General features: G+C 44.9%; 1 protein-coding gene across 3 annotated transcripts in view; it reads right to left on the bottom strand.

Annotated features, from left to right (window-relative positions):
• Positions 1-382: 382 nt before the first annotated feature.
• GFOD2 (Gfo/Idh/MocA-like oxidoreductase domain containing 2) overlaps positions 383-27,483 on the bottom strand; it is a 63,896-nt gene continuing 36,795 nt past the window's right edge. For all 3 annotated transcript variants that reach the window (XM_065567514.1, XM_065567512.1, XM_065567513.1), the window contains one exon: positions 383-2,781. In XM_065567514.1, the coding sequence (XP_065423586.1) occupies positions 1,883-2,725 (843 nt within the window). In that variant the 5' untranslated portion in view covers positions 2,726-2,781 and the 3' untranslated portion in view covers positions 383-1,882. The remainder of the gene's footprint in view (positions 2,782-27,483) is intronic.

A 27,483-nucleotide genomic window follows, 5' to 3' on the forward strand; every position in this document is an offset into this window, starting at 1 on the left:
GAAAGATTGAGAACCTCTGCTATATACCATGGTCTCTAACTCATATACACCCATGAACTTGTGATGTAACAGCTTGAGGACTAGAAAGAGTCAGCAAAAGGGGTAAGGAGCTACATTTCCCCTTTCCACATCCTACTCTCACCGGAGAACAAAGCAGCACCAAACTAAGGGAATTCCTCAGGCAGCCACTAGCCCAATCTCTGTGGACAGTTGCAATGAACAGATACTAATGGTTCTACAGTGGGGTATTCTTCACCGTCCTGAAACACAAGCTACAAAGGAGAGGTCTGTGCCAGTAACAGAAAAACAATGGTCTCCTGGTGACCTTTGTTAGGGGACTTTTCAGTTTGTCTAAAAAAATAATCAGCTCTATGAAAGTCTGTCCTCAGCCAACATAAATGTTTATTGCTGTAGAAAACAAGTGAGAGACACTTTTCAGAAAGGACCATTTAATGAAAAGGTTATGTTTGCATGTTAATGCTTTATATAAATATACAGGGTTAAAACCTAGTGGGAAACATTAAAACATTCAAGTAAACAAGATAAACTCAATAAAAATTCTCTCCTTCTCAATGACAGCCTAATGAACAAACGTACTTCTGGGATGGAGTGGAAATTCATTCAAGATCTGCCAGCAGCACAAATTATCCCCACTGGGTACAAAACTATAAGGTGTGTGTGTATGTGGAGGGGTAATATTATCCAGTGTTCATGATTTAAAACAGGCTCACCCAAACCGAAGGCCATCACTGCCCTAATGATTCAGTCACCATTTTCTTTCCTGTGTATTGTAGTGATCCCCTTGCCGGCACAGAAGAGTATAGTAATGGCATATTTCCTACTTTTTCATCCAAGTTCAAGCTCCTAGAAGGCTTAATGTTTTCCGGTCTCATTCTCAAATAGATAGCATATTAAGGAATCCAAATGCACCACCTAGTAAGCTACTGGGGGCTTTACTACATCACATAGGACTGGAAACACTGATGTAGATTTGGCATACATGCTGCCAAGGCAGTGAACACAAATTCACAATTGGTCTGGGGGAGGGAAGTTGCAGAAAAAAGTTGACGTGAGGTATTAGTCTCCTAAGTATTTGCTATGGAGGAACAACAGTCGCACAGATGGAACAGCAGCTGAAATAATCATAGTGTTCCAACTCGTCTAATGATCGCGCAGAGACTTTATCAATAATGTCAATGGAGAATCCATGGGGTAATTAGATACCAATTGAAATTCATTTGAAACATTCAACACACTCACTGTGCGCAGAACATTAAGCTTGATCTGTATCTTACAGACTTTGCTCTGTCCCTTCTACTCTTCTTAACACTTGAGTTTAGAGATTTGCCATGTCATTACACTTTTCTTTATTAAAGTTTTACAAGCTGAAGAATAAACTTAAAAAAAAGTCAGTGAAAGTCCTATTAGCGAGAGCAAGAACAGTACATACTCCCTGATCTTGCTCTACTTGCTCTCAGATTAAAATTGTAAAAATAACTGAACTATGTGCAAGAGGGACTGTGTCCTGTCTCCCAACAATCCAACAACAAAAGATCCCTCACTTCATTTTAGCTACTGCAAGTGCAAAGGGCAATTCAAGTTTTCCTAACAATCTCCAAAACAGAAATTCAGCTTTAAAAAACTAAAAACCCCACCAAAACCCCAAAACATTTAAAACTCTCTAAACGAGTTTAAAAACAAAATAATCTGCCCAGGGAGGAACAGTTTCATCAACCATGACATGTTTTACCCACAAGTATGAAAAACCAAAAGTATTAAATAAGAACCTACATGTCCTAAAAACTGAGAAACGTCTATAGCTACGTCTGGACATCTTCAACTGTTCTCATTTTCCATAGTGGACACCAGGAATGTTTATATTTTATAGGTTATTTCTCTGAAGTGCCTCACAAAGGTTTTGATTGGCATCTGGTTCCTCAGTCATCACTTCCACAGCTTCCCACTCCCCAGACCTGCTGGATTTTTTAATGGCATCGACTACACTTTGCATGTAGAGGCCATCTTCAAAAGAGGCTGCCATGGAGACTGGTTTGTGATCCCACGTCCGACGGTCTTCCTGGTCTTGGAAAGACAGTCTCAATGCTTGCACCATGTACACCATTCCTTTCAGGTACAGCAAGGGGATGTCTTTAAACCCCTTGTCCAGAAGGCCTGTGTTGATGGTCAGAGAATCTGTAAGCAGTAGTTCCTCTTGGAGTGCTGTATTCTTCTGCCCATACAAATCTGTCCCACGAGCTATAAGGCGACCTGTGGACCCAACAATCATGACTTCGTGAACAAATGATCCAGGCATGTTAAAGTTGAGAGTCACAGTGCTACAGACACCTCCAGTCATAAGCATCTGAAAAAAGCAGAAGTCATCACTAGTGACATGACGGATTCCACTGATAGCTGCGTTCTGCTTCACAAAAGTCTTAAGCAAGCCATGGACCTTCTCTGCCTTCCTGCTGGTTAGATGAGTTAAGAGGTCTATAATATAGGTGCCCATTGTGTGCAGTCCACCTCCTCCCATTAGTTCATCACAGATCCAGTTGTACTTGTGGTTGAGCAGGCTTCCCCAGTACACTCGCACATCACAGATCATCACATTGCCTATGTAGTGTTCTTCTATTAACTGCTTCATTTTGACAAAGGCAGGCAGGAAACGGAGGACATTACCAACAATGCTCATCAGCTTTGGGTAATATCTGGCAGCTGTAACCATTCTGAAGGCATCCACAGAGGTAGCAGATTTCTCACAGATTACATTCTTCCCAATACCTGCAGACAACAAGAAAGACGTGAAAATTCTTCCATGGAGGCAAAATATTGCTTTGGAGGCAATTTGCTTGTGCAGTTAAGCTAAAGGCACTTATCAGATTCCATTTCATTTTTTAAAATTACTAAATAGCATCAACTATTTTGTCTAAAAGCATGTGCCAAGATAAAACATACAGAGCATTGTCAACAATTACTGGGACCAGCGCTGTTCAACAGATTCATAAATGAGCTGGAAAAAGGGGTAAAGAGTGAGGTGTGCAGCCAAGTGGACTAGCTCGCCTTTATTATATTTTGCTTTGCATTAGATTCAGCAGTAATACAAGAAACCTACAGGCCTGTACCCTGTCAGACATTAGCTTCAACAAGTTAGCATAAGGCTTGAGGCCTATAAACTTTGAACAGAAACTTTGCACAGATAAATGGCCCAGCTGAAAATAGAGTTTACGGGGAGGTTTGACCACGGGTACATGATTCTACCACAGAGGTGTCCTGGAAACTAACTGAGGTACATAACCAGCACATAAGATACATCTAATGCTAGCCTCTCTCTCTCTCTGTGTACGTATATACACACATACACACACACACCCCTTTTCTTATAAGTTTCTTATGGGTTTTATTATACTAGTCTTATATTTGGCTATAACCAAGGGACTTACAAGCCACGTTTGGTATGTTAAGCTAGGACAAAGTTAGCATACGCATGTTTGGGACCTTTCAACTAAAGATGGTGATGAAATAAAGCGTACGGTCTATATATGGCTGCGACCTCTGCCATAGCTAGATACAGGATGCACTGAAGCAGGTTGGCATAGGGGCTTTCCTAAGTTCATATCCTTTTAAACTTAACAGGTACACCACAACTTGGAAAGAATCAAAATAACTGGTTAGGACAGAAATAAAAATGTAATACCTAAACACAAAATGGTCATGGTAACGAATTGATGTATATAATAAGTTGAGATCATTGATATACTAACCTATAGGAAAAAGACACCCCAACATTAGTAAGGTGAGGAAATACAAATAAGGAAAAAGGGAAAAATCCCCTACTGAATATGCATCAAACATAGCGGCGTCAGCGTAACATATTATAAAAGTGGCATCCCAGCCTAAGGGCAGTAGGAGACAGAGATGTAGTCCTTGGGAGGTGCCAGAGTGACGGCCACTGGTGATGATGGGAAAGGTGATGGTGATAAGGAAGATGATGGCTAACATTTCAGGTTGTTCTGCAAGGGATGGTGTGAGTATATAGATGTGCAGATGTACATTCTATCATATCTCTATCTTACTAAGTTGGGGTGTTTGTGACTGTGCTAAATGTATTAATAAACTAGATTTGTAAATATAAAAGTTCCTATAGTGTGAGTGTTACAACTGTGCACATCGGGGTTCCCAACTATATAATAATTTAAATAATACTGGGCCTGATCTTGGGACAAGAACCTGTCAATCCTCAAAGTGATAATGGGGGATTCTTAAGTAATCAATATAATTAATACATAATCTAAAGATCAGGCAACAGATGGCAAAAAAGACAACACAAAATCACTCAGGATAGTTAAGTCCAAAGCAGACTGCGAAGAGTTACAAAGGGAGTTCACAAAACTGGGTGACTGGGCAACAAAATGTCAGATGAAATTCAATGTTGATAAATGCAAAGTAATGCACATTGGAAAACATAATCCCAACTATACATGTAAAACGAGGGGATCTAAATTAGCTGTTACCAATCAAGAATGATCTTGGAGTCATTGTGGATAGTTCTCTGAAAAGGTCTGCTCAATGTGTGGCGTCAGTCAAAAAACCTAACAGGATGTTAAAAACCACAAGGAAAGGGATAGATAATAAGACAGGACATATCATAATGCCACTGAATACTTGAATACACCTTGAATATGCGCAGTTCTGGTCACCCTATCTCAAAAAAGAAATATTAGAATTGGGAAAGGTACAGAGAAGGGCAACAAAAATGATTAAGGGAATGGAACAGCTTCCATATGAAGAGAGATAAAAAAGACTGGGACTATTCAGTTTGGAAAAGAGATGTGGTATGAGGGGTGGTATGAAAGAGGCATATAAAATCATGAATGGTGTGGAGAAAGCAAATAAGGAAATGTTATTTATGCCTTATCATAGAATCACAGAATATCAGGGTTGGAAGGGACCTCAGGAGATCATCTAGTCCAACTCTCTGCTCAAAGCAGGACCAATCCCCAGACAGATTTTTGCCCCCGATCCCTAAATGGTACTCTCAAGGATTGAACTCACACCCCTGGGTTTAGCAGGCCAATGCTCAAACCTCTGAGCTATCCCGCCTTCACAAAACACACAAACCAGGCATCACCCAATGAAATTAGTGGGCAGCATGTTTAAAACAAACAAACAAACAACCAAAACAAAAAAGAAATACTTCTTCACACAATGCACAGTTAACTAGTGGAATTCGTTGCCAGGGGATGTTGAAGGCCAAAACTATACCTGGGATCAAAAAAGAATTAGACAAGTTCATAGACGATAGGTCCATCATGGCTATTAGCCAAGATAGTCGGGGATGTAATCCCATATTCTGGGCGGCCTTAGCCTCTGACCGCCAGAAGCTGGGAGTGGACAACAGGGGATAATTGCCCTGTTCTGTTCATTCCCTCTGAAGCACTTAGCACTGGCCACTGTCAGAAGACAGGACACTGGGAGAGATGAACCATTGATCTGACTCAGTATAGCCGTTCTTATGTTCGTTCGTATGTAATACCCACTTTCAACATACACTTGGATCCTTCCTTGTTATGTGTGCACATGTTCATGACATGCAACTTCATAGATTACAAAATAGAATACAGCACATACAACTCCACTGTAAACTTCAACCAAACTCTCCATTCTCTATCATTCAATAGCATAGTTTCACCCTTATCCCAATGCCTATTCTGATGAAATACTGAGCAATATCTCATTGTTTAATATTAGAGAGCTGCCTAAAACCTGAAAACTTTAACAGGTGTCAGACTCAAATTTCAGCATTTTGGGCATAAGAAATACAAAAAAAAAGAAGGCAAGTGACAGCAGCCACTTGTCTGAAAGCCCTTCCACACTGGGAGTGGATTCTGGTTCTTATCTCAGAATGTCCTTGCTTTTCATAGATTTTGTGGTCAGAAGAGATCAACATTATCATTTAATCTGTCCTCTTGCATAACACAGGCCATATAATTTCACCCAGGAATTCCTGCATCAAATCCATTAACTTCTGACGGAATATCTGGAGAATATCTTTTAGAAAGATAGCCAGTCTTGATGTAAAGACTTCAATGCACCACATCCCATGGTAAATTGGTTAATTACCAAAGGTTAATTGCCCTCCACTGTTAAAAATGTGCACCTTACTTCTAAACCTGAATTTGTCAAGATTCAGTTTCCAGACATTCAAATTCGTTATGCCTTTGTCTGTTAGATTAAAGAGCCCTCTACTATCAGAGCTCTTCTCCCCATACAGGCACTCAGACCATGATCAAGTCAACTCTTAACCTTCTCTTGGATAAACTAAACAGATTGTTCTTTAATCTCACTGAAGGCAGGCTTTTTAGACCTCAAAACCTTCTGTGGGTTATAGTTAGACCCTTTAACAATAAATCCATAGAAACCAGGTTTTCTAAACTTTCCAGACACATTTAAACAGACTGATTCCTCTTGCCCAATAGGAACAAGAACAAACAAATCTGCACTTGCCATTATATGTCTAGTTCAAACCATGAAAGAAATTTTATAGCAAAGTTAAAGACTCCTCTAAAACATTATTTCTAATAAATACACTTAGGGACCCATCAGTGCAAATATACTACTGCAATATTGTCCCAACACACTAGTCACTGGCAGTCACCTGAAAGAATGTGAACACCTCTTCTCCAAATAGCAAATTCTTGAGCAGACACCGAGTGGTAACCCAAATATTCTTCAGGTTTTCTACAGTTTTAAGTCTCTTCCAGAAGGAACCGAATAAATGCAACTTTAGTGATGGGTAGAAACAAGACACCAAATCTAATGATCAAAAGGCTTTTCAGCAGTCGAAACACTGTTCTAAAAACGGCATCATAGGGCTCCATGTTTTTCTTTCCAATTTCTGTTTCAAAAGGTGCTCAGCTTACAAGTGAAAAACTTGTTTGTTTTTTCCCTGACTGCCAGATGTGCAAATTCAGCCTGGAATCTGAAAGTCCAGCTAGACCGTTTCTATCTTCTACACGGTCACCAGTAACTCCACTGCCTTGAATGGGCTGGTCCTCACCAACTACAGCATAGTAAATAACGGATTCTATACCAGGAGGAACAGAATCCACTTCACTCACATTTAGCCACCTTGGCTCTGCAGGGCTCGCAGGAAGAAAAAGAATAAAAACTCAGTTTGGTCACTAAAGGATCAGCTCTGACTCTGAATACACACCCAGTCTAGTTCTTGTGCACAAGAAGCTGCCTTCTTTAGATTTACTTTTCTGAGTGGATCCACACTTTAAATCCTTTGTTGCTTACTCAGTGAACAAGGAAACACTATTCTCGGTTATGTTCATGTCCCTTTAATTGGATATTATAAGGGAGGGGAAAAAGAATCAAATGATACCATTCTTACGACTCTTTAAAGTAAACAATCATTATCCTACATGTGAGAAACAAAAGCCAAGCCAAGCATTTCCAAAACAGTGTCCTGGTTTAGTAAATAGACTAAATATTTTTTTTAAAAATCCTTTCATCTTTTGATGATTTAATCTGGTCCAAATAGGGTTTCTGCCAGTAAGGCATCTTATTTACAACAAGTTTATTCCCTACTGAAACAATCCTAAACTGTTTTAGACCAACCAAGAAGAGAGTTTAACATTTTAGAACAAGTCAGTTGGATATTTTCCTCCCCTGGACAGGGGAAAGGTCCTTGTCAGGTCCCTATGAAGCCACAGGCTAGAAATCTGAACTCTCATTTCTGGTTAGCGACCAGAGAACTAGTTAAGTCAGTCAGCTTTCTGCAGAAATCTTTCAAGTTATCAAGCATCTTTGATTTTGCTGCCAGCTCTTTCCTTCCCTTCTCACAAAGAGCAGTGGCACTGCTATGGTGGACAACAGTTTCCTGGAGGTAAAATCCTGAAGTCATTGTAAGCCAGCATTTATCACAGGAATTATTAATAGGTTCTGGTTAGGCAGTGTTTGTTGCCTAGTACATTAATCTCCCATCATTCTACTGTAATAAACTATGTGTGTTCCACTCGGAGTTGCTTTCAGTCCCATGCAGTTTACTTGTGTGTAGGTCATTCAGATGAAACTGTGAAAGCAGATGTCCTGTCTGCTCTGTGTGGGTATTAAAAGATGTCAAGACACTTTTTGTATGGGAAGTGATTTGTCCCTGTGTCCACTGTTGCTCACCTTACACCATCCTGCATTTCAGGGTAATCTATGTATATGTATTGTAATGCATTTTTAATCATTCAGGTTAAAAGTTGCTATCGGAATGGAAAGCAATTTGATTTGGGGGATGGCAAGTAAGAGATTAGTATTATCTTCACATCATGATATAGCTGTAAAGATTATTTGTAACTAGCCCTAAAGCTGAAGAATGACTATTCTGATTTAATTTAGCCAGGTCTTGGAGCAACATATGAGCTCCCGAGTATCAGCCGATCTTCAGGCTAAGCAAAAGTATCTGTCTGCTACAGTCTTCATTAAAGGGGCAGGTGCAAACAAGTATGGGAGGGATCCTCCACTGACAGAATACTACAAAAAATCATTGAAATGACTCCTTTTGATCTGTGTATAGGGTGAGAGGCTCTCTTTGGTTGTGAAGTAGTTTCTTGGCTCACTGCAGATAATGTGTCTTGGTAAAATGTAAAATCAATATGTTTCAGCTGCGTCTCAGTGGAGATAATTGCTCCACATACAGAAGAGCTGCTTGAAATCTAGACAGTAGAAAAAACTGTCTGGACACAAACCCTCACTTCAGATCGGAACAGCTCTGTCTGTGTCAGCTCAAAAGCTCGTCTCTTTCACCAAAAGAAGTTGGTCCAATAAAAGATTTTACCTCATCACCTTGTCCCTCTCACTTTAGGAAGATAATGAAAACTGATGTCTAAATGGAGAAACACACTTTAACAGATACTTGGAGACACTAAGAAATTGTCAAAAATAATGTAAAGGAAACGGTTTATAGTGATTCATGCAGCATCTTTCGGAGAGCGAACCCAATGCTGTGAGGTCGGAGGCCTTTGTCTGCAGTAAGGAGCCCCAGCGGCCATGATCTAAGAAGCTGTCACATCCTCACATTCCAACTAACTTGCATCAAAACAATGTAATATGGGGCTGTTTAGTCCTGTCCTAATACACCTCTACCCCGATAGACCGCTGTCCTCGGGAGCCAAAAAATCGTACCGCGTTATAGGTGAAACCGCATTATATCGAACTTGCTTTGATCCACCGGAGTGCGCAGCCCCGCCCCCCCGGAGCGCTGCTTTACCACGTTATATCCGAATTCGTGTTCTATCGGGTCGTGTTCTATCGGGGTAGAGGTGTAGTCCCCACTATCACCACGTAAAGAAACAGATCTTAAGATGTTTAAAGAAAACTTTGATAGCATTGTCTGGCAAGGAACCACTTCTCAACAATTGTGACTGAAATCTATACTACTTCTCTATTGTTTATTGGTGTGGTTTCTGTCTGATTCTTTGTTTCTGTCTGTTGCATAACTAATTTTGCAAGATTTAAATAGACTAAGGTGGTGGCATATGATTGGTTAAGGAAGTATTTCGTAATGGACTAGGACTGATGAAAAATACTGTTTTGTAGTACTTCAGTTTAAAATGGTTGGTTAAGGTTAAGTTTTAACTATAGAAACCGTCGGGGTCCAAAGGGAAGTTCTTTGGAACCTAACTCCAGGACACAGCCCACAATCAGAGCAGCCAGACATCAACACACTGCCAATCATACTGTGCAGAAGCTGGAGCCCCAGATGATCTAATCTTGACTAGCCCCCCAAAAAAGTTCTTCTGTCTTATTGGGAGTGGTAAGAGCACTGCATGCTTAACAAGTGTATTCTGTTTTGCTAACTGTTAATAAATAGAGGTTAAGGATATTACCGTATAAGGCACTTTCACTGGTAAAAGGCCCCACAAACCCGCAGACGATTATGCCCCGAGTGCTAGGAACTGGGTAAGGGTGGGTGCCTTTTGCCTCGAGCCCTAGGAACTGGGTAAGGGCGTGCGTGCCTAAATTGACCGGGTTATGCCTTGAGCCCATGAAGGCTAAGGTAACAGTGCAGTTACTTTGCAATATGCTCATTAATACCCATTCAGTTGTATTCCTTATGCTCCCCTCAGATGGTGTTTGCAGGGGGATCACACTGCTCTGAGCTACGAGTGACTAATGAGTTTTGAGATCACAGGAGGATTTATGTATTCTCTGAAATGGTTATGGAGGAAGGAAAGGGGAGACAGACTTGTCCCAGATACTTTCTTCCAGGATGTTCCCTTGAAATGCTTGCATCTCTTTCAGTCACCTGTGAATAAAGTAATCTTTGTGCAGGTAGCCTCCTCAGTCCCATCTCAGCAAAGTTTCCTCCTAGGTCAGATGGAATCCACACAAAGGAAAGATGACAGACAGACAGCGTTAGGACTAGAGACACAAGTGAGAGCAGCCGTATTACGATTTGATGCTTTTAACAAAATCCCTGTCACTGACACCAAGAGATTAGAAAGTGATGCACTTCCTGTTACAAAAATAAGATTCTCAAGACATCAAAACAGGAAGGAGGGAACAATAGGAAGGCGCTTTGCCTTAGAATATGGATTAAATGCATCATGACACACTTTCGCTCTGCTATCCCAGCTGTGTCATGCTTCCTCTCTCTTCCTAGCCTCCAAAAGGGGTTTGAAATCCAAGCCTGGCACTAATCACATTTAGAGTTTTCAATAATCGGGTCATTAAAACAGAGCTCATGGAACACCATTACTTTCAGATCATACAGCCTTCCCCCCAGTGCCCTCGTAATGCAATTTGCTTTCACGGCAGCCCTTCCTAACCTTAATCTCTACACCAGGGGTCGGCAACCTTTCAGAACTGGTGTGCCGAGTCTTAATTTATTCACTCTAATTTAAGGTTTCGTGTGCCAGTAATACATTTTAATGTTTTTAGAAGGTCTCTTTCTATAAGTCTATAATATATAACTAAACTATTTTGTATGTAAAGTAAATAAGGTTTTTAAAATGTTTAAGAAGCTTCATTTAAAATTAAATTAAAATGCAGAGCCCCCCGGACCGGTGGCCAGGACCCAGGCAGTGTGAGTGCCACTGAAAAATCAGCTCGTGTGCCGCCTTCGGCAAGAGTGCCGTAGGTTGCCAACCCCTGCTCTACACTGTAGGATTCCTAAAGAAAGACTCCTGCCAGGAAGGGCCTGTGGTGCACTGGGATTTATGAGAGCTACCCCTGTTTTGGAATAAGCAATCATAGATGGACTTTGTCACTATTCTCCTCCCCATTCATCAAGTCCCAGTCTCTTCCAGCCTCAAAAATGCACCATTGCTGAGGCAAGAACCTTCTCCTTTGTGGTACCTATCAGCTGGAACAGCTGTCTTGTGTCTTTCTGCCTCTGCACCCCATCTCATCTAAAATCTGTGTCTTCTTTACATAAACCAATTCCTCTCCCCTAATATTCCATAATCCAATATCTCTCGTTGATTTTCTATTGGAGAAGCATTAATGCTGGTCTCTAGGCTGAGCTCCAAGATACACTGATGAGAGGTGGGAAGGGATAATATCCTGTTAAGGGAAAGCAGGCTCCAGAATGAAGGGACTTACCTACAGCAGTACACCACCTACTTAAAAATAATACTTCTAGAAGAAATACAATAAAGAGGAATAAACTGAAATGCGTAACTAATTGTGGACTTGCAGACAACAGCCAGCAATCACTACAGTGATGGGGGATAGGTTAGACTGGAACAGATGGTCACTGAATTTAGGAAGGGTCATGATAACTAGAGCACCCCATGATGATGCTATATATCCAAGTTCTCTTTCATATCACTTAATTTCAGTTTTTGACATTTTGATACTATAATGGTGGCACAGTTTACAGCAAGAGGATCTCTCAGGAAATTGTTAATGAGATTGTGGCAAATATTGTAGCCACATGCATCATCTTTGGGGACCATATTTTATGCTTGAATCATGAAAACCTCAAAACTCCTTATACTGGGATGGGCCAGTGTTGTATGAGTTGTAGAATATTCATAGCCCTTTGTATCAATACCAGTGATGTGTATTTGCATGAGCCTGGCTCACTGGGGAGATGGGAGGGAGGGAGAAGGCCTTTCTTGCAGACTCTGGAATCACCGAGGGATGATTAATGCAAATTCCCTAACATTGGTTGTGCAAAAATCCAGACTTTTGAAACTTAGCCCTGAGGAGCAGGCCATTGACCTGTACGCAAGGACAGAGATCAAAGGCCCAGACTTAAGAATCAGCTGAACTGTCCCAAGATTGTTCTTGAGCTAAAACTTGACATGAACTGATAACTGACGGAGTAGGGAGAGGGGAGGATGGACCTGGGGATGTTGCGGGGGAATTTTGCAGGTACTATCTGCTCTGGTGATGGGATATCAGGGTGTGAATTCACTTGAGAGAGGATACCTGAGCATGTAACCTGAGCCCAGGAGAGGGATGGGGCCAGGTGACACCTTCTGCCCTGGAAACTGGACCAAGGCTGGAGGAGGAGCCAGGGGGTGTGGCTGGAGGGGGTTTCAGTTTGGAGCTGGCTGGGGAAACTGAGGGAGACCCGGGGCCGGGGTCCAAGCCCCTGCCTCCCAATTTGGACCCGACTGAGGGGGTCCTGTTGTCTGTACCTGGAAGACCTGTTTTGGACTGTGTTCCTCTCGTCTAAATAAACCTTGGGCTTTACTGGCTGGCTGAGAGTCACGGTGAATTCCAGGAAGTGGGGGGCGCAGCAGGGCCGCTGGGGGGGGGGGGGGCAAGTGGGGCAATTTGTCCCAGGCCCTGGGCCCCGCAGGGGCCCCCATAAGAGTTTTTCGGGGCCCCTGGAGCGGGGTCCTTCACTTGCTCCGGGGGCCCCGGAAAACTCTTGTGGGGCCTGGGCCCCCGGAGCTTCTTCCGCTCCGGGTCTTCGGTGGCAGGGGGTCCTTCTGCCCTGGGACCCGCCGCCGAAGTGCCCTGAAGACCCACGGCATGGGGGGGGGTCCTTCCGTCCCAGGACCTGCCGCCGAAGCACCGGGTCTTCGCCGGCAATTCAGCGGTGGGGGCCCCCTGCCGCCAAAGACCCCAGACCCCCTGAATCCTCTGGGTGGCCCTGGGGCGCAGGGCCTTGTCTTCCCCACACTCCGTGACAACTGGTGGCAGAGGTGGGATGTACTGCACCCCGTGGATGGCGCTTCCTGCAGTAAGTGAATGGGGAGCAGTAAAGTGAAGGGGGATTGACGAGGACCAGGTGTGCTGAAGGCTCAGAGAGAAGCTGTTTCGGGGGGTGAAGAAGCTACACTTAACCCCTGGGAGTGTGTGACCAGCGAGAAAGACTGTTGCAGTAACGGGGTCCCCCTGGGGACTGCGGCGAGCAGTTCCAGGGGCGGAGGAGTCTGCGGCTTGACCCTGGCAGAGAGGTGGTGACCTGGAGAAGAGCTGGCACACTAGGGGTTCTCCCTGGAAACTGTGGGGTGCTGAGAGCACACAAGCCTGCGAGTCCACAGTAACTTGGGGCCAGCAGGGAGATGTATAACCATCGCCTTAAGAGGGACCTGGTCCAGGTGTGCAAGCAGAGAGGGCTGCGCAGAGCCTTGTCTCCCCCACACTTCGTGACAGTAACCAAGAGAGCAAATGCAGTTGAAGGGTGTGAGAGACTGATACCCACCAGAACCCTGTGTTGGAGTTGGGGGTGACCTCTGATAAGCTTTAGCGTGTGTGTAGACTTGGGTTATGGGGTTTTCCCCCCCCCAATATTTTCTCTTTTGCCCTAAGAATAAAAGTATTTTGCTTTGGCAGAGCTGCACGGTAACTCGTAACTGCTGGCATACCCTGGTCATTGTCCTTGGAGAGAAAGCAACCCACAGGCACTGGCCTTTAGGCAGACGAGCTTGATGGGGATATCACGGTCCATGGCAGAGGCTGTGCAGCCTTAAAATCCCCAGTAAGGAGGGAGGGAGACACAGCAGGTCTTTGCCTAAGGGCACGTTTACACTGGCAGAGTTACAGCGCCGCTCAGAGAGCGCTGAAGGGAAACCGCTGTTGTGTGTTCACACTGTCAGCTGCCTGCGCAATAGCGTGTTTACCACTGCAAGTGCCGCAATTGTGTTGGAGCGGTGCGCTCTGGGCAGCTATTCCACAGAGCACCTCTTCCTCTTCTGCCACTAAGAGTTGTGTGAAGGCGGAGGGGGTCGCGGGGCATCCTGCTCCTGTCCCAATGCCCCATGATGCATTGTTTCGAATCCCAGCAATCCCTGAGCGTCCGTCCGCATTTGGCGCCATCTTTCAACGGTTTGTGTTCTGCGTGCTCTGCCTCTTCGGTCTTCAGGAATGGATCCTGCACTATTGACCAATATGCTGCTCGGTCTCACTAACACATTATGAGTGGCAGTGGAGTTATTCCTTAAACTACAAAGGCAAGAGGAGTGCGACATTGATCTCGCCAGACGTAGTAGCTATGACACGAGATTGCTTGTGGCACTCACGGAGGTGCTGACCACAGTGGAATGCTGCTTTTGGGCTCAGGAAACAAGCACTGAGTGGTGGGATCACATTGTCATGCATGTCTGGGATGATGAGCAGTGGCTGCAGAACTTTTGGATGAGGAAAGCCACATTCATGGGACTGTGTGATGAGCTCGCCCCAGCCCTGTGGTGCAAGGACACGAGAATGAGAGCTGTCTTGTCGCTGGAGAAGTGCATGGCGATTGCACTGTGGAACCTGGCTACTCCAGACTGCTACTGATCAGTTGCTAACCAGTCCGGAGTGGGAAAGTCGACTGTCGGATGCATGTTGACAGAAGCGTGCAGGGCCATTAATCGCATCCTGCTCTGAAAGACCGGGACTCTGGGCAACATACATGACACTGTGGATGGCTTTGCACAAACGGGCTTACCTAACTGTGGAGGGGCGATAGATGACACGCACATTCCAATTCTGGCACCAGACCCCCTAGCCTCCGAGTACATTAATGGGAAGGGGTGTTTCTCTCTGGTTCTCCAGGCGCTTGTGGATCACCGTCTATGTTTCACAGACATTAACGCAGGCTGGTCCGGAAAGGTGCATGACGCACGCATCTTTCGGAACACTGGCCTGTTCAGGAAGCTGCAAGCAGGGACTTTCTTCCCAGACCAGAAGATCACTGTAGGGGAAGTCGAAATGCCCATTGTGATCCTTGGAGACCCTGCCTACCCCTTAATGCCGTGGCAACTTGACAGCAGCAAGGAGCGGTTCAACAGGCTGAGCAAGTGCAGAATGACTGTTGAATGTGCTTTTGGCCGTTTAAAAGCCCACTGGTGCTGCCTACGTGGGAGGCTAAACCTGGCCGATTACAATATTCCTATGCTTATAGCTGCGTGCTGTACGCGCCATATTTGTGAAAGGAAGGGTGAAAGCTTCACTCAGAGCTGGACCGCTGAGGCTTAGCACCTGGAGGCTGAGTTTGAACAGGGCTATTAGAGGGGCGCAGCGTGGGGTCATAAGGTTCAGGGATGCCTTGTGGGAGCAATTTGAAGCTGACAGCCACTAATATTTGTTGCTGTGCTCGGGAGTGCAGCGCTTGTAATGCTAGGAGGTGATTGTGATTGGTGCATACAGGTTAATAAAATTGCCTGTTGCTTTGCAGGGGTCTGTTTGCTTTCAATTAATGGAATAAAGATTGCTTTCAAACCAAAACAATTATTTTATTAAAAAGCAACAACCGGAGGAGAAAGACAAACAAAAAAACACATCCGCACTGTGGGAGAAGGGGAAAGGGAGGGTCCCAGGAAGAGGTGGGGTCCCGGTAGAGTTAAAGATTTGTGTATGTCCCGGTATCATATGCAACCTTGTCCTTTGGAGTACAGTGCAGTGGGTGCTGTACTTCAGCAGAGCTACACTGCAGAGGGACGGGTGTTGAGTGCAGTGGGTACCGGGAGTCCACAGGGCTGGACTGTGACTGGGCAGGAGTGGAATGCAGACGGTACAGACTGGAGCCAGGAGGTTGATAAGAGTGAGTTGGCAGTGTCTGGGGGGGCGCATGAGAAAGAGTTTTGCGACAGCGGCTATAGGAGAGGGCGGGCGCAGAGCTGCTCAGTTTGCAATGCTAGTAGCACCTGGAGCATGTCCGCTTGTCGCTCCATAATGTTTAAGGAGTCGCTTTGTGGCGTTGTTCTGGTGTGCCGCGTTCTCATAGAATCATAGAATATCAGGGTTGGAAGGGACCTCAAGAGGTCATCTAGTCCAACCCCCTGCTCAAAGCAGGACCAATTCCCAACTAAATCATCCCAGCCAGGGCTTTGTCAAGCCTGACCTTAAAAACCTCTAAGGAAGGACATTCCACCACCTCCCTAGGTAACCCATTCCAGTGCTTCACCACCCTCCTAGTGAAAAAGTTTTTCCTAATATCCAACCTAAACCTCCCCCACTGCAACTTGAGACCATTGCTCCTTGTTCTGTCATCTGCCACCACTGAGAACAGCTGAACTCCATCCTCTTTGGAACCCCCCTTCAGGTAGTTGAAAGCAGCTATCAAATCCCTGCTCATTCTTCTCTTCTGCAGACTAAACAATCCCAGTTCCCTCAGCCTCTCCTCATAAGTCATGTGCTCCAGACCCCTAATCATTTTTGTTGCCCTCCGCTGGACTCTTTCCAATTTTTCCACATCCTTCTTGTAGTGTGGGGCCCAAAACTGGACACAGTATTCCAGATGAGGCATCACCAATGTCCTTTCAGTCCCTCTTCTTAGAATCATAGAATCATAGAATATCAGAGTTGGAAGGGACCTCAAGAGGTCATCTAGTCCAACCCCCTGCTCAAAGCAGGACCAATTCCCAGCTAAATCATCCCAGCCAGGGCTTTGTCAAGCCGGGCCTTAAAAACCTCCAAGGAAGGAGACTCCACCACCTCCCTAGGTAACGCATTCCAGTGTTTCACCACCCTCCTAGTGAAATAGTTTTTCCTGATATCCAACCTGGACCTCCCCCATTGCAACTTGAGACCATTGCTCCTTGTTCTGTCATCTGCCACCACTGAGAACAGCCGAGCTCCATCCTCTTTGGAACCCCCCTTCAGGTAGTTGAAGGCTGCTATCAAATCCCCCCTCATTCTTCTCTTCTGGAGACTAAACAATCCCAGTTCCCTCAGCCTCTCCTCATAAGTCATGTGCTCCAGACCCCTAATCATTTTTGTTGCCCTCCGCTGGACTCTTTCCAATTTTTCCACATCCTTCTTGTAGTGTGGGGCCCAAAACTGGACACAGTATTCCAGATGAGGCCTCACCAATGTCGAATAAAGGGGAACGATCACGTCCCTCGATCTGCTGGCAATGCCCCTACTTATACAGCCCAAAATGCTGTTAGCCTTCTTGGCAACAAGAGCACACTGTTGACTCATATCCAGCTTCTCGTCCACTGTGACCCCTAGGTCCTTTTCTGCAGAACTGCTACCTAGCCATTCGGTCCCTAGTCTGTAGCAGCACATGGGATTCTTCCGTCCTAAGTGCAGGACTCTGCACTTGTCCTTGTTGAACCTCATCAGGTTTTTTTCGGCCCAATCTTCTAATTTGTCTAGGTCCCTCTGTATCCGATCCCTACCCTCTAGTGTATCTACCACGCCTCCTAGTTTAGTGTCATCTGCAAACTTGCTGAGAGTGCAGTCCACACCATCCTCCAGATCATTAATAAAGATATTAAACAAAACCGGCCCCAGGACCGACCCTTGGGGCACTCCGCTTGAAACCGGCTGCCAACTAGACATGGAGCCATTGATCACTACCCGTTGAGCCCGACGATCTAGCCAGCTTTCTATCCACCTTACAGTCCATTCATCCAGCCCATACTACTTTAACTTGGCGGCAAGAATACTGTGGGAGACCGTATCAAAAGCTTTGCTAAAGTCAAGGAATAACACATCCACTGCTTTCCCCTCATCCACAGAGCCAGTTATCTCATCATAGAAGGCAATTAGGTTAGTCAGGCACGACTTCCCCTTCGTGAATCCATGCTGACTGTTCCTGATCACTTTCCTCCCTCTAAATGTTTCATAATTGATTCCTTGAGGACCTGCTCCATGATTTTTCCAGGGACTGAGGTGAGGCTGACTGGCCTGTAGTTCCCCGGATCCTCCTTCTTCCCTTTTTTAAAGATGGGCACTACATTAGCCTTTTTTCAGTCATCTGGAACCTCCCCCGATCGCCATGAGTTTTCAAAAATAATGGCTAATGGCTCTGCAATCTCACCCGCCAACTCCTTTAGCACCCTCGGATGCAGCGCATCCGGCCCCATGGACTTGTGCACGTCCAGTTTTTCTAAATAGTCCCGAACCACTTCTTTCTCCACAGAGGGTTGGTCACCTTCTCCCCATGCTGTACTGCCCAGTGCAGCAGTCTGGGAGCTGACCTTGTTCGTGAAGACAGAGGCAAAAAAATCATTGAGTACATTAGCTTTTTCCACATCCTTGGTCACTAGGTTGCCTCCCTCATTCAGTAAGGGGCCCACACTTTCCTTGATTTTCTTCTTGTTGCTAACACACCTGAAGAAACCCTTCTTGTTACTCTTAACATCTCTTGCTAACTGCAACTCCAAGTGTGATTTGGCCTTCCTGATTTCACTCCTGCATTCCTGAGCAATATTTTTATACTCCTCCCTGGTCATTTGTCCAATCTTCCACTTCTTGTAAGCTTCTTTTTTGCGTTTCTTGCTGTCCTGCCACTCCTTGAATTCTTGTTTTTCGGCCGCGGAGTGCATAATGACATCACGCAGAAAGTCCTCTTTATTTCTTCGTGGCCACTTTCTAATTCTGCGCAGCCATTCAGCCGGCGATAACAAAGAGGGAGGCTTGGCTCCCAAGGTCATATCTGTGAAGCCAAAATGCAACATTTTATACTGAAGCAGTATACACAGTGTTGTAAAAGCAGTTTACAACACACAGACCACTGATTCAGCGATTTAAAACACAGCCACTATTCACATACCTGTCACTAACTGGCTGACCCCAGGCAAGCACACATGAGCCACAAGACCCCCAAAATGGTGAGTAACCGCAGGGGCAGGGGAAATCAGTGTTCCAGGACCCTGCTGTACACTGGGCATGTGGCTCTTGGGGAGAACCAGCACTATGGGGAGGGGGTGGTGGGGAAGATGGACTGATAATCATTCCTGTCCCCACACTTTCCACAGGCTGTGTTAATTATGGAAGATATCTCGCTGCTGAGGATGAGCAGGGAATCAAGGAAGGGTCTTCTCCAAGACTGTGGCTTCTGCCCTGGCCCTTATGCGGCTCGCCTGTGTGCAGCAATGCCCCCTTTCTCCCCGTGACAGCAGAGTGGTGCAGGAAAGTTACCCTTCATGGGGCAAGAAACAAAGCAGCTCTGCCAAAGAACCTGTGACAGCGGATTGCCCAATATCTCCATGAGAGTTTCGTGGAGATCTCTGAGGCAGATTCCCGTGAAGTGAGGACGTTAATCAACACCCTGTTCTGCCACTCAGACTAGGCATGTGGTGGTACACGCATCATACAGAGACAAACCTGGTTTCTGCAACCCTCCTGCCCCCAACACCTCGCGTCAGCGATTCCCAAAATCAAAGTCATTTACCGGGGCCTCCTCTCCTGTTTGCGCTTTGCCAAGCTCCGACAGCTGTGACTGGTTAGCCTCCTCCAGGTTAGAGACGAGCTCCTGGCTGCATGCATCTCTGACCTCCGAGTCGTCCTCTGCCTCTGGGTTCCCCTCCTCCTCCACATCCTCGTTCAAGATTTCCTCTTCCTGGCACAGTCCACTCTTGACTGGCATGCAAGCCACCAAAGTATACACAGTGGCCTACGCAGCGGAGGTGGGGTCACCACCGAATATCGCGTCCAGCTCTTTGTAGAGCCGGCAGCTCATGGGCACAGCACCAACGCGGCGGTTTGCCTCCCGCGCCTTGTGGTAGGCGCTCCATAGCTCCTTCACTTTGACCCTGCACTGCAATGTGTCCAGGTCATGGTCCCGGTCATGCATCGTGAAAACTGTCTGAAGGTATCATAATTCTTATGGCTGGTGTGCAGCTGGGACTAGACAGCCTCCTCTCCCCAAATGCCGACGAGGTCCAACAGCTCAGCATTGCTCCAAGAGGGGGATCGCCTGGTGCTTGGAACAGGCATGGTCACCTGGAAAGATGTGCTGAGACCACTGCATGCGTCACCGAGCAAACAGGAAGGGTCTTTAAATATTCCCAAGGAACTTAAGGGCTGGGGCTCACAGTTGGTGACCTAAGGGCAGGGCAGGGAGTTCAAACCAATGACCAGAGAGGCGAGAACGGACATTGTGGGACACCTCCCAGAGGGCAATCGCAGCACTGTAATCGACCAGGGTGTCTACACTGGCACCGCGGCGCTATAGCCCCGGCGCAGAAAGCTCTACGCCTCTTGTCAGGGTCGTATTTTTTACAGCACTGCAGCTGTGCAGTTTCTGCTCACTAAGTGGCTTGGCAGTGTGTACCCCTCGGGAGTTACACCGCAGAAAGCTGCTTTACTGCGCAGAAACTTGCCCGTGTAGACAAGGCCTAAGAGAGCTACCAACGGGGAGCCCGAAACCTTAAGTGGGTGCCCTTGAGGGACCACAAAGGGGGGGATAAAGGGGAAGTTACCACGACATTGTCACACTCCATAGTCTTTCACCTCTAGGTCACGAGTTCAAATATGGCCTGATGTGTTTTACTATTTCCGAAAAGATCAACAGCAACTAAATTCACACCATGTCTGAAACATGAAGCAAACACTCTGACTCAATCAAATTCAGATTTCAATCAGCCACATGATTCCCTGAATGCAAAAGAAACATCAAATTACAGGTAAAAAAATTCAAGGTGAATGTAAAGTGTTCAAAACAATAATTCTTCCTAGTTAATACCTACATCCAAGACAGTGCAAAATTTCATTCAAAATCAGGCTTAATATTTTGCTCAATGCTTTGTAATTATGTAGCACACTCAAGGGCTTTACTAAGTGAGAAGATGAATAAAAGGTTTCCCTGAAATTTAGTTATACATGTTGCCATAAAGACAGCACCTATTCAAATGTTTGGAACAGAGTGTTAGAGCAGTGGTTCTTGAGCAGTGGCCAGAGAATGAAATATTTTGAAAACCAAAATATGTGGGCGATCAGGGAGCCAAGACAGCAGGTGGGCCTGTGAGAGGATCTCTCTTACAAAGTACTCTGCAGAACGGGACAGTGGAAAGGGGCTGTAGGCTAATGTGACTGGTCTCTTTAAAAAATAATAATAATAATAATAATAATAATAATCCCTCCAAAAAGTTCCAATGCATTATATTATCAGGACAGCTACACCAGATTCCTTTTCAAGTTATGGCAGTGCTCTTTTTTTCCATTTGCCTCGACTCATTACACACTCTCACTAGTTTAAAGGCAACTTATATTGCATAATAATGGGAGTGTATTGCAAATATTAAAATAACATACAATAACAATTGCATCTAGAACTCTTCTAACAGAAGTTTAACAACACTGTAGGGGTGATGTTGCCCTACACACATGGGATAGTGTAATTTTACAAGATTTAAGGTGTTTTTAAAGTGTGCTCTACTCTACCTTTTACTTAGTCAATTTATTTGACATTGTTAGTTTATCCAAAACAAACCCAACATAAGGAATACTTTCTAAGAAATTAATCCCATAACCTCTTCCTGTGAGATCATGAAAACCTGGAAAGCTGCTATTAAAAATGCCTCCTAGGCAGACTAAAAAAGCAATTAAACTAAAAAAAAATAATTAATGGAATGTTACAGCAACTCACCCAAATGATCTAGGGTTAACAGGCAAGTCAACCAGCATATGTCCATTCTCAGCTCTGATCTTCAGGGTTTCACACCTTTCAGCCATTTTAATTTACAGTAAACTAAAATTACAATGCCAGTTACCTGTTCGCACACTTTTTAAAAGGACAAAAGCTGATTGTTTTTAAATCTGCTAATTTCAATAATCCACTCCTTTAGTGGAGTCCCAGAATTTGCTGATTGCACTAAAGAGGTAAATGACCTGAACACTGGGCGATGAATGAACACTAGTTATCTCTAAATTCTAGTGGTCATTTAGCAGTCAGGCAGGTTCCGTTTTAGTAACTAGTGCAGCGATCAATACAGTATGTACATCAGAACTAAGGGCATTACCCTGCACTACTGATGTCAATGGAAGTTTTGCCACTGCTATCTGAGGGGTTCAGAATCAGGCAGTAAACACTAATTCTGTTGACATCTCTATTTATCAATCCGCAGCATTTAATGAATCTGTACTGGGATTTTAGACAGATTTTTTTCCCATGTTTGATTTTAAAGGATTTCATATTAGCGAGAGAGCTCACGTAACAACCAGTTATGATTAGAAGAGGTGAAAGAGAGATCTAGAAAAATCCCATTTCTAAACTACAGGAACAAGATACACAGTGTAACCTTTTAAGCCTTCTCTGGCTGCATAAGAAGGGAGACTGCATTCACTCCACAAATCTGCATGTCAAGTCTCCAACAAATTGAAATGAGCAGGTGAGTAGATGGAGCACTGGTTATTATGCACCCTCTTTTCAGGAATTTCGGTGTGGTACATTAGGCCCAAATTACTAGGGAAGGGACTCCAATCTACATGGCAGAGCTGCATCAAGTCCTAAAGCAAACTGAATTACTTGGTAACTTTACTGACTAAATAACCATCAGTGGTGAGGAAATAGCTATACAAAATATGCCATATTGAAGTAGATTACTTGTGTGCTCTATAGCAGAGAAGAAGGAGCCTCTTTGGGGTGACTAACTAGTGGAGCAGGGGCCACAGAGTGGCATGAGAGGTAGAAAGAGTTCAAGCACTACCTTGGGAGGAGCAGGGGAGACTTGCAGGAAGCGTTACTTGCTATCCAGAGTACTTCTCTACTCCGGCAGGCCTTAGGAGCTGCACATGGCTGTTCTGGGCAGGGCTTCAAAGCTGCATAGGAATTGCACGAAAGGGAACCCAGCAGCCACGCGCTAAGCCCCACAGCTATGCCTCTCTGGGTCAGGGTGACCAGACAGCAAGTATGAAAAATCAGGATGGGGGTGGGGGGTAATAGGCATCTATATAAGAAAAAGCCCCAAATATCGGGACTGTTCCTATAAAATCGGGACATCTGGTCACCCTTCTCCGGGGTCAGGGAGCCCTAAATAAGTACTCTCTCTTAGAAAAAAGAACAGGAGTACTTGTGGCACCTTAGAGACTAACACATTTATTTGAGCATAAGCTTTCGTGGGCTAAAACCCACTTCATTGGATGCATGCAGTGGAAAATATAGTAGGAAAATATTATATATAAAATCTAATATCTCCCTACTGTACTGGAACATGTTGTTTTTGTGGATTGTGTGGCAAAGAGATTTAGGCAAAATGATAAACTATATGGGCATTTGCACAGCAGAATAACTGTTACATACAGGGTCCTGACAATTGTAGCATCTCTATGATGATACTACACCGAAGTTATCTTTCACAGTAAATTGCAAGAAAAGTTGTTTACATAGAGTTAAGGTTGCCCGTGATAGCATATGCCCTTCCAGAATGGCAAGTTCAGCAAAACTCAACCTTCTGAAAACCAGGGTCTACACAGTTAAGGTAAATGCCCATGCAACTTAACTCTACCCTCTTCAAGCAATGCCTCAATATGCCCATAACACACTCACTCCCACTTTGCCTTTCCACTGTAATGGACAGGTGCTACCTGCACTTGCCCTATGCTCGAACAGAGAGCCTGCTCCCCTGAACAAATACCACACCTGGAAAATTTAACAACCACTTCATACCCTTTTACAACCCCTTCACACTAGAACTCAGGATATCCCCTAAACCTGTAATTTCCTCTGCCCATCATTAAAGCCACTGACTGCTCTCTTATACCACCTCACTACTGAGGATACCTATGGCAAGAAGACCCCAGTGCCCTGCTATTGACACAACCTACATAATTCTGTACTGAAACGATGCAGACTGGAACCTCAAGGTACATATAAATCTTTTCCCTTTGATAACACACGGGGGGAGGTGGGAGGGGGAGAGACGACTCAAACCCAGATCTCCTCATATCACAATCACAGCTCTTCCGAGGCTGCTCCAACTTATTCCTCCACCATGCAACAGCTACATCTAACACAGTAAATATAGCTGGAGTGTGTGCAGAGAATTACTAGTGGCTATTGCCTGCAGCAGGCAGGTAGAGTTAACTCTATGTAGGCATTTACCTTCGCTTTGTATTTCCTGGTTCGCCGAAGGTTGATTCTGCTGAACTTGATGTTTTGGAAGGGCATGAGCTATCACTGGGCAACCTTAAATCTGTGTTAATGAAGTTTTTTGTTCTTTAATTTGCTAGCTTTTTAAACAGAAAAAGAAATGTTTGTCGGTGGGCATTAACGGTCATTTAGACAGTTGTAGTTCTCACTGAGGCTTGCAGTGGATATGCTACCTCAGATATGCTATGGCTAGGCAATAATCAAAAGACCTAGCTTTTAAACAGTGCTTTTCATCAGCAGATCTCAAAGAATTTTACTTGGATTCACCCCCAAAAACAAACAAACAAAACCAAAATCCCTGACAGGCAGATTTTCGCAACCTGCCTTTTCCAAATTTCTGCCCAACATGGGACTCAAATTGATATTCACTGGGTAGGTCAAGTTCAAAGTACTACTGCTGGTCCCCTTGAGCTCCCCAGCTGGTGTTAATAACCCTGTTCACTCCTGTGTCAGTGCATGAGAAGTGTAACCTGTAAGGTGTGAGAAAAGGCTCACGAGCCTTAGTGTGTCTAAAGAAGTCAACTTTTTCAATCAAATGACATTTGAAGGTGATTTCCCCCGAAGGCAGCATTCTGTTGGGGTAACTCTCAAGTGTTTGGGACCCTGGAGCGATGAGCTGAGCCCAGAGATGAAAGTAAGCCGGTGCGCTGTACCGGGACGGATTGGCTTCCCCTGGCGGCAATTTAAAGGGCCTGGGGCTCCCAGCAGTGACTGCAGCCCCGGGCCCTTTAAATTACCGCCAGAGCCCTGGCGTAGCGGCGGCGGGGCTCCAGTGAATATTTAAAGGGTCCGGTGCTCCGGCCACTGCTACCGCCCTGGCCCTTAAAATAGCTGCTGGAGCCCCACTGCCACCTCCCCAAGGCTCCGGGGACGATTTAAAGGGCCCAGGGATTTAAAGGCCCCGCCTCTTCCAGTTGAGGCCCCACCCCCTCCCAAGGGCTCCGGAGTACCAGTAAGTCCTTTAAGTTATTTTCACCCCTGGCTGAGCCCTGGGTTTGATCTCTCTCCGTGAGCAAAAATAAGTTGCTAGAATCTGCCAGCGTTAAGAAAAGTCCGTCTGTCTCTCCCCTCCCCCCCAGAGGCTGCATTTTAGGAAACCCTGGGTCAAATGGCCCTAAATTTGGCTCCACAACAGAACCCTGAAACCCCATGAAGCACACCACATTCCAAAGCAATCCAAGTAACCATGTCCATTTTAAAGCACTTAAGAGTTGAGCTTTAAACAGAAAGCTGGTCTTAAGGTTAACTATAGCAGAGCTCTTGCTTTGCTATAATCCATTAATTTAGTCTTGGCCATTTTAATATTAGCGTGAAGAAAGTGTGTGCACATTAGATACCTCAATGAATTATTAATGGGATATGGAGCCTTTCAGCGGTTCATATACAGCCCAGGTTGTTAGAGAATAAAAGTCACCTGAAAGCTGTACAGTAATCTGTCAAGCAGCTGGCAGGTCCATCTTTTAATTTTGAGAACATCACACTTTGCACACTTCTGACCAGTCACAGCAGAAAGGCTCAGAGCTATACAAAATAAACTCCCCCTCTTGCTCCTGAGTGGGGTGGTCCCTTTAAGGTCAGGGCTTGTGCACACTGGCAGCTGAGTTGTAGGAAGATTATGCTACAACTATTCTGCAACCCTACAACCACAATCCTTGACGCGCCTATTCAGTGATTAACTGACATGGCTGCAGTTTCCAGAACTGTCTATCCAGCACTTTTCACAAATACCAGATTCACTTCAGCTTGCCCCTCCTGCCTCCAAACGTGTAAGTTACAATGTTGACCCCATCACCACCAGTACTGCTACTTATCCTACATTAAAATGTCTGTCACAGGAAATTTTAAAAAATCCTAGGGTATGTCTACACTACCTGCCGGATCGGCGGGCAGCGATCAATCCAACGGGGATCGATTTATCGCGTCTAGTCTAGATGCGATAAATCGACCCGAGTCCTCTCCCGTCGACTCCTGTACTCTACCGCCATGAGAGGCGCAGGCAGAGTCGATGGGGGAGCAGCAACAGTCAACTCACCGCGGTGAAGACACCACGGTAAGTCGATCTAAGTACGTCGACTTCAGCTACGTTATTCACGTAGCTGAAGTTGCGTAACTTAGATCGATACCCCCATCCACCGCCAGTGTAGACCAGGACCTAGTGTCATTTAATCCACAGGCTCTTCAAGAGTTCTGAGCAGTGTGAAGTGAAGTGCATGTGGATACACCTCATGGAGATGTATAATCAATAACTGGAAGCATGATCCTCTATTACCCTGTCCTCCACAGGCATCTGGGAGGGACTGAGCAAATTTCAATTTCAATCATAATAAAATGACCAGCTATGTTTCAAACCTTAAGAAATTCTGCCTGTTTTGAAGTACTGCCAATATGTGACAACTCCATCTATGCAGGAATGTGATAAACTCAGTCCAAAATGCTTTCCTTCATTTTGCTACTTCCTGTTTACACGAGCTCTGAAACACAAAAATCCTCCCACTGCTTGCGATAAGGAGATGGAAAAGCTGTATGCAAACAGTAATAGTAATATACTTGGTCAACATCACAGGACACCTGCTCCAGGAACAACAAGGGTGAATTATCTAAAAATGCAAAACAGTGATAGAGCCCTTTTCTGTCTACCTCAAGACAAACATACATTTAATGTAATTGTAATACATTATCCCACAAAGCCAGACTGACAAACAAAGCATACATCACAAAGATCTCGCTTATCTTTCAAATAAGTAAAAACCCACCTAAGCCGAGAGAGCAGCTGATGGCTCCCTCTTTATCTACTCCATAAAGGATCAGCAGGGCAGGTGCAGCCGTGTTGGCTCTGGTGTCCTGAACAAATTCTCATTTGAGTTTTTCTAATATTCTGCCTCTCTAAGTTCCGAAGCCATTTCAGTTAGATAAGTTTCTTTTTGCTTTCTACCTTAAACTGATGCATTCTATCAAGAGGTGGCTGCATTTCAGTTTTGGGCAATATGAGACACATTTTATGAAGTGGCTTTAGATCCTTTGGGGTGAAAAGAGGTACATAAATGTAAAATAGTTTCTTGCCTTACTGGTTACTTATTAGTCATGCTGGTCTTAATTTTGATTACTGTCTAGGCATTGATCAGCTATGCCTTGCTCATGGCTCAAAGTTAATATCACAATGTCACTTATGTTAGGACTGTACCCCTACATGTTATTGGATTGTTGATTAACTGTTTACGGTT

This window comes from Chrysemys picta, chromosome 14, assembly GCF_011386835.1.
Source record: "Chrysemys picta bellii isolate R12L10 chromosome 14, ASM1138683v2, whole genome shotgun sequence".
In the NCBI taxonomy this organism is placed as follows: Eukaryota; Metazoa; Chordata; order Testudines; family Emydidae; genus Chrysemys; species Chrysemys picta.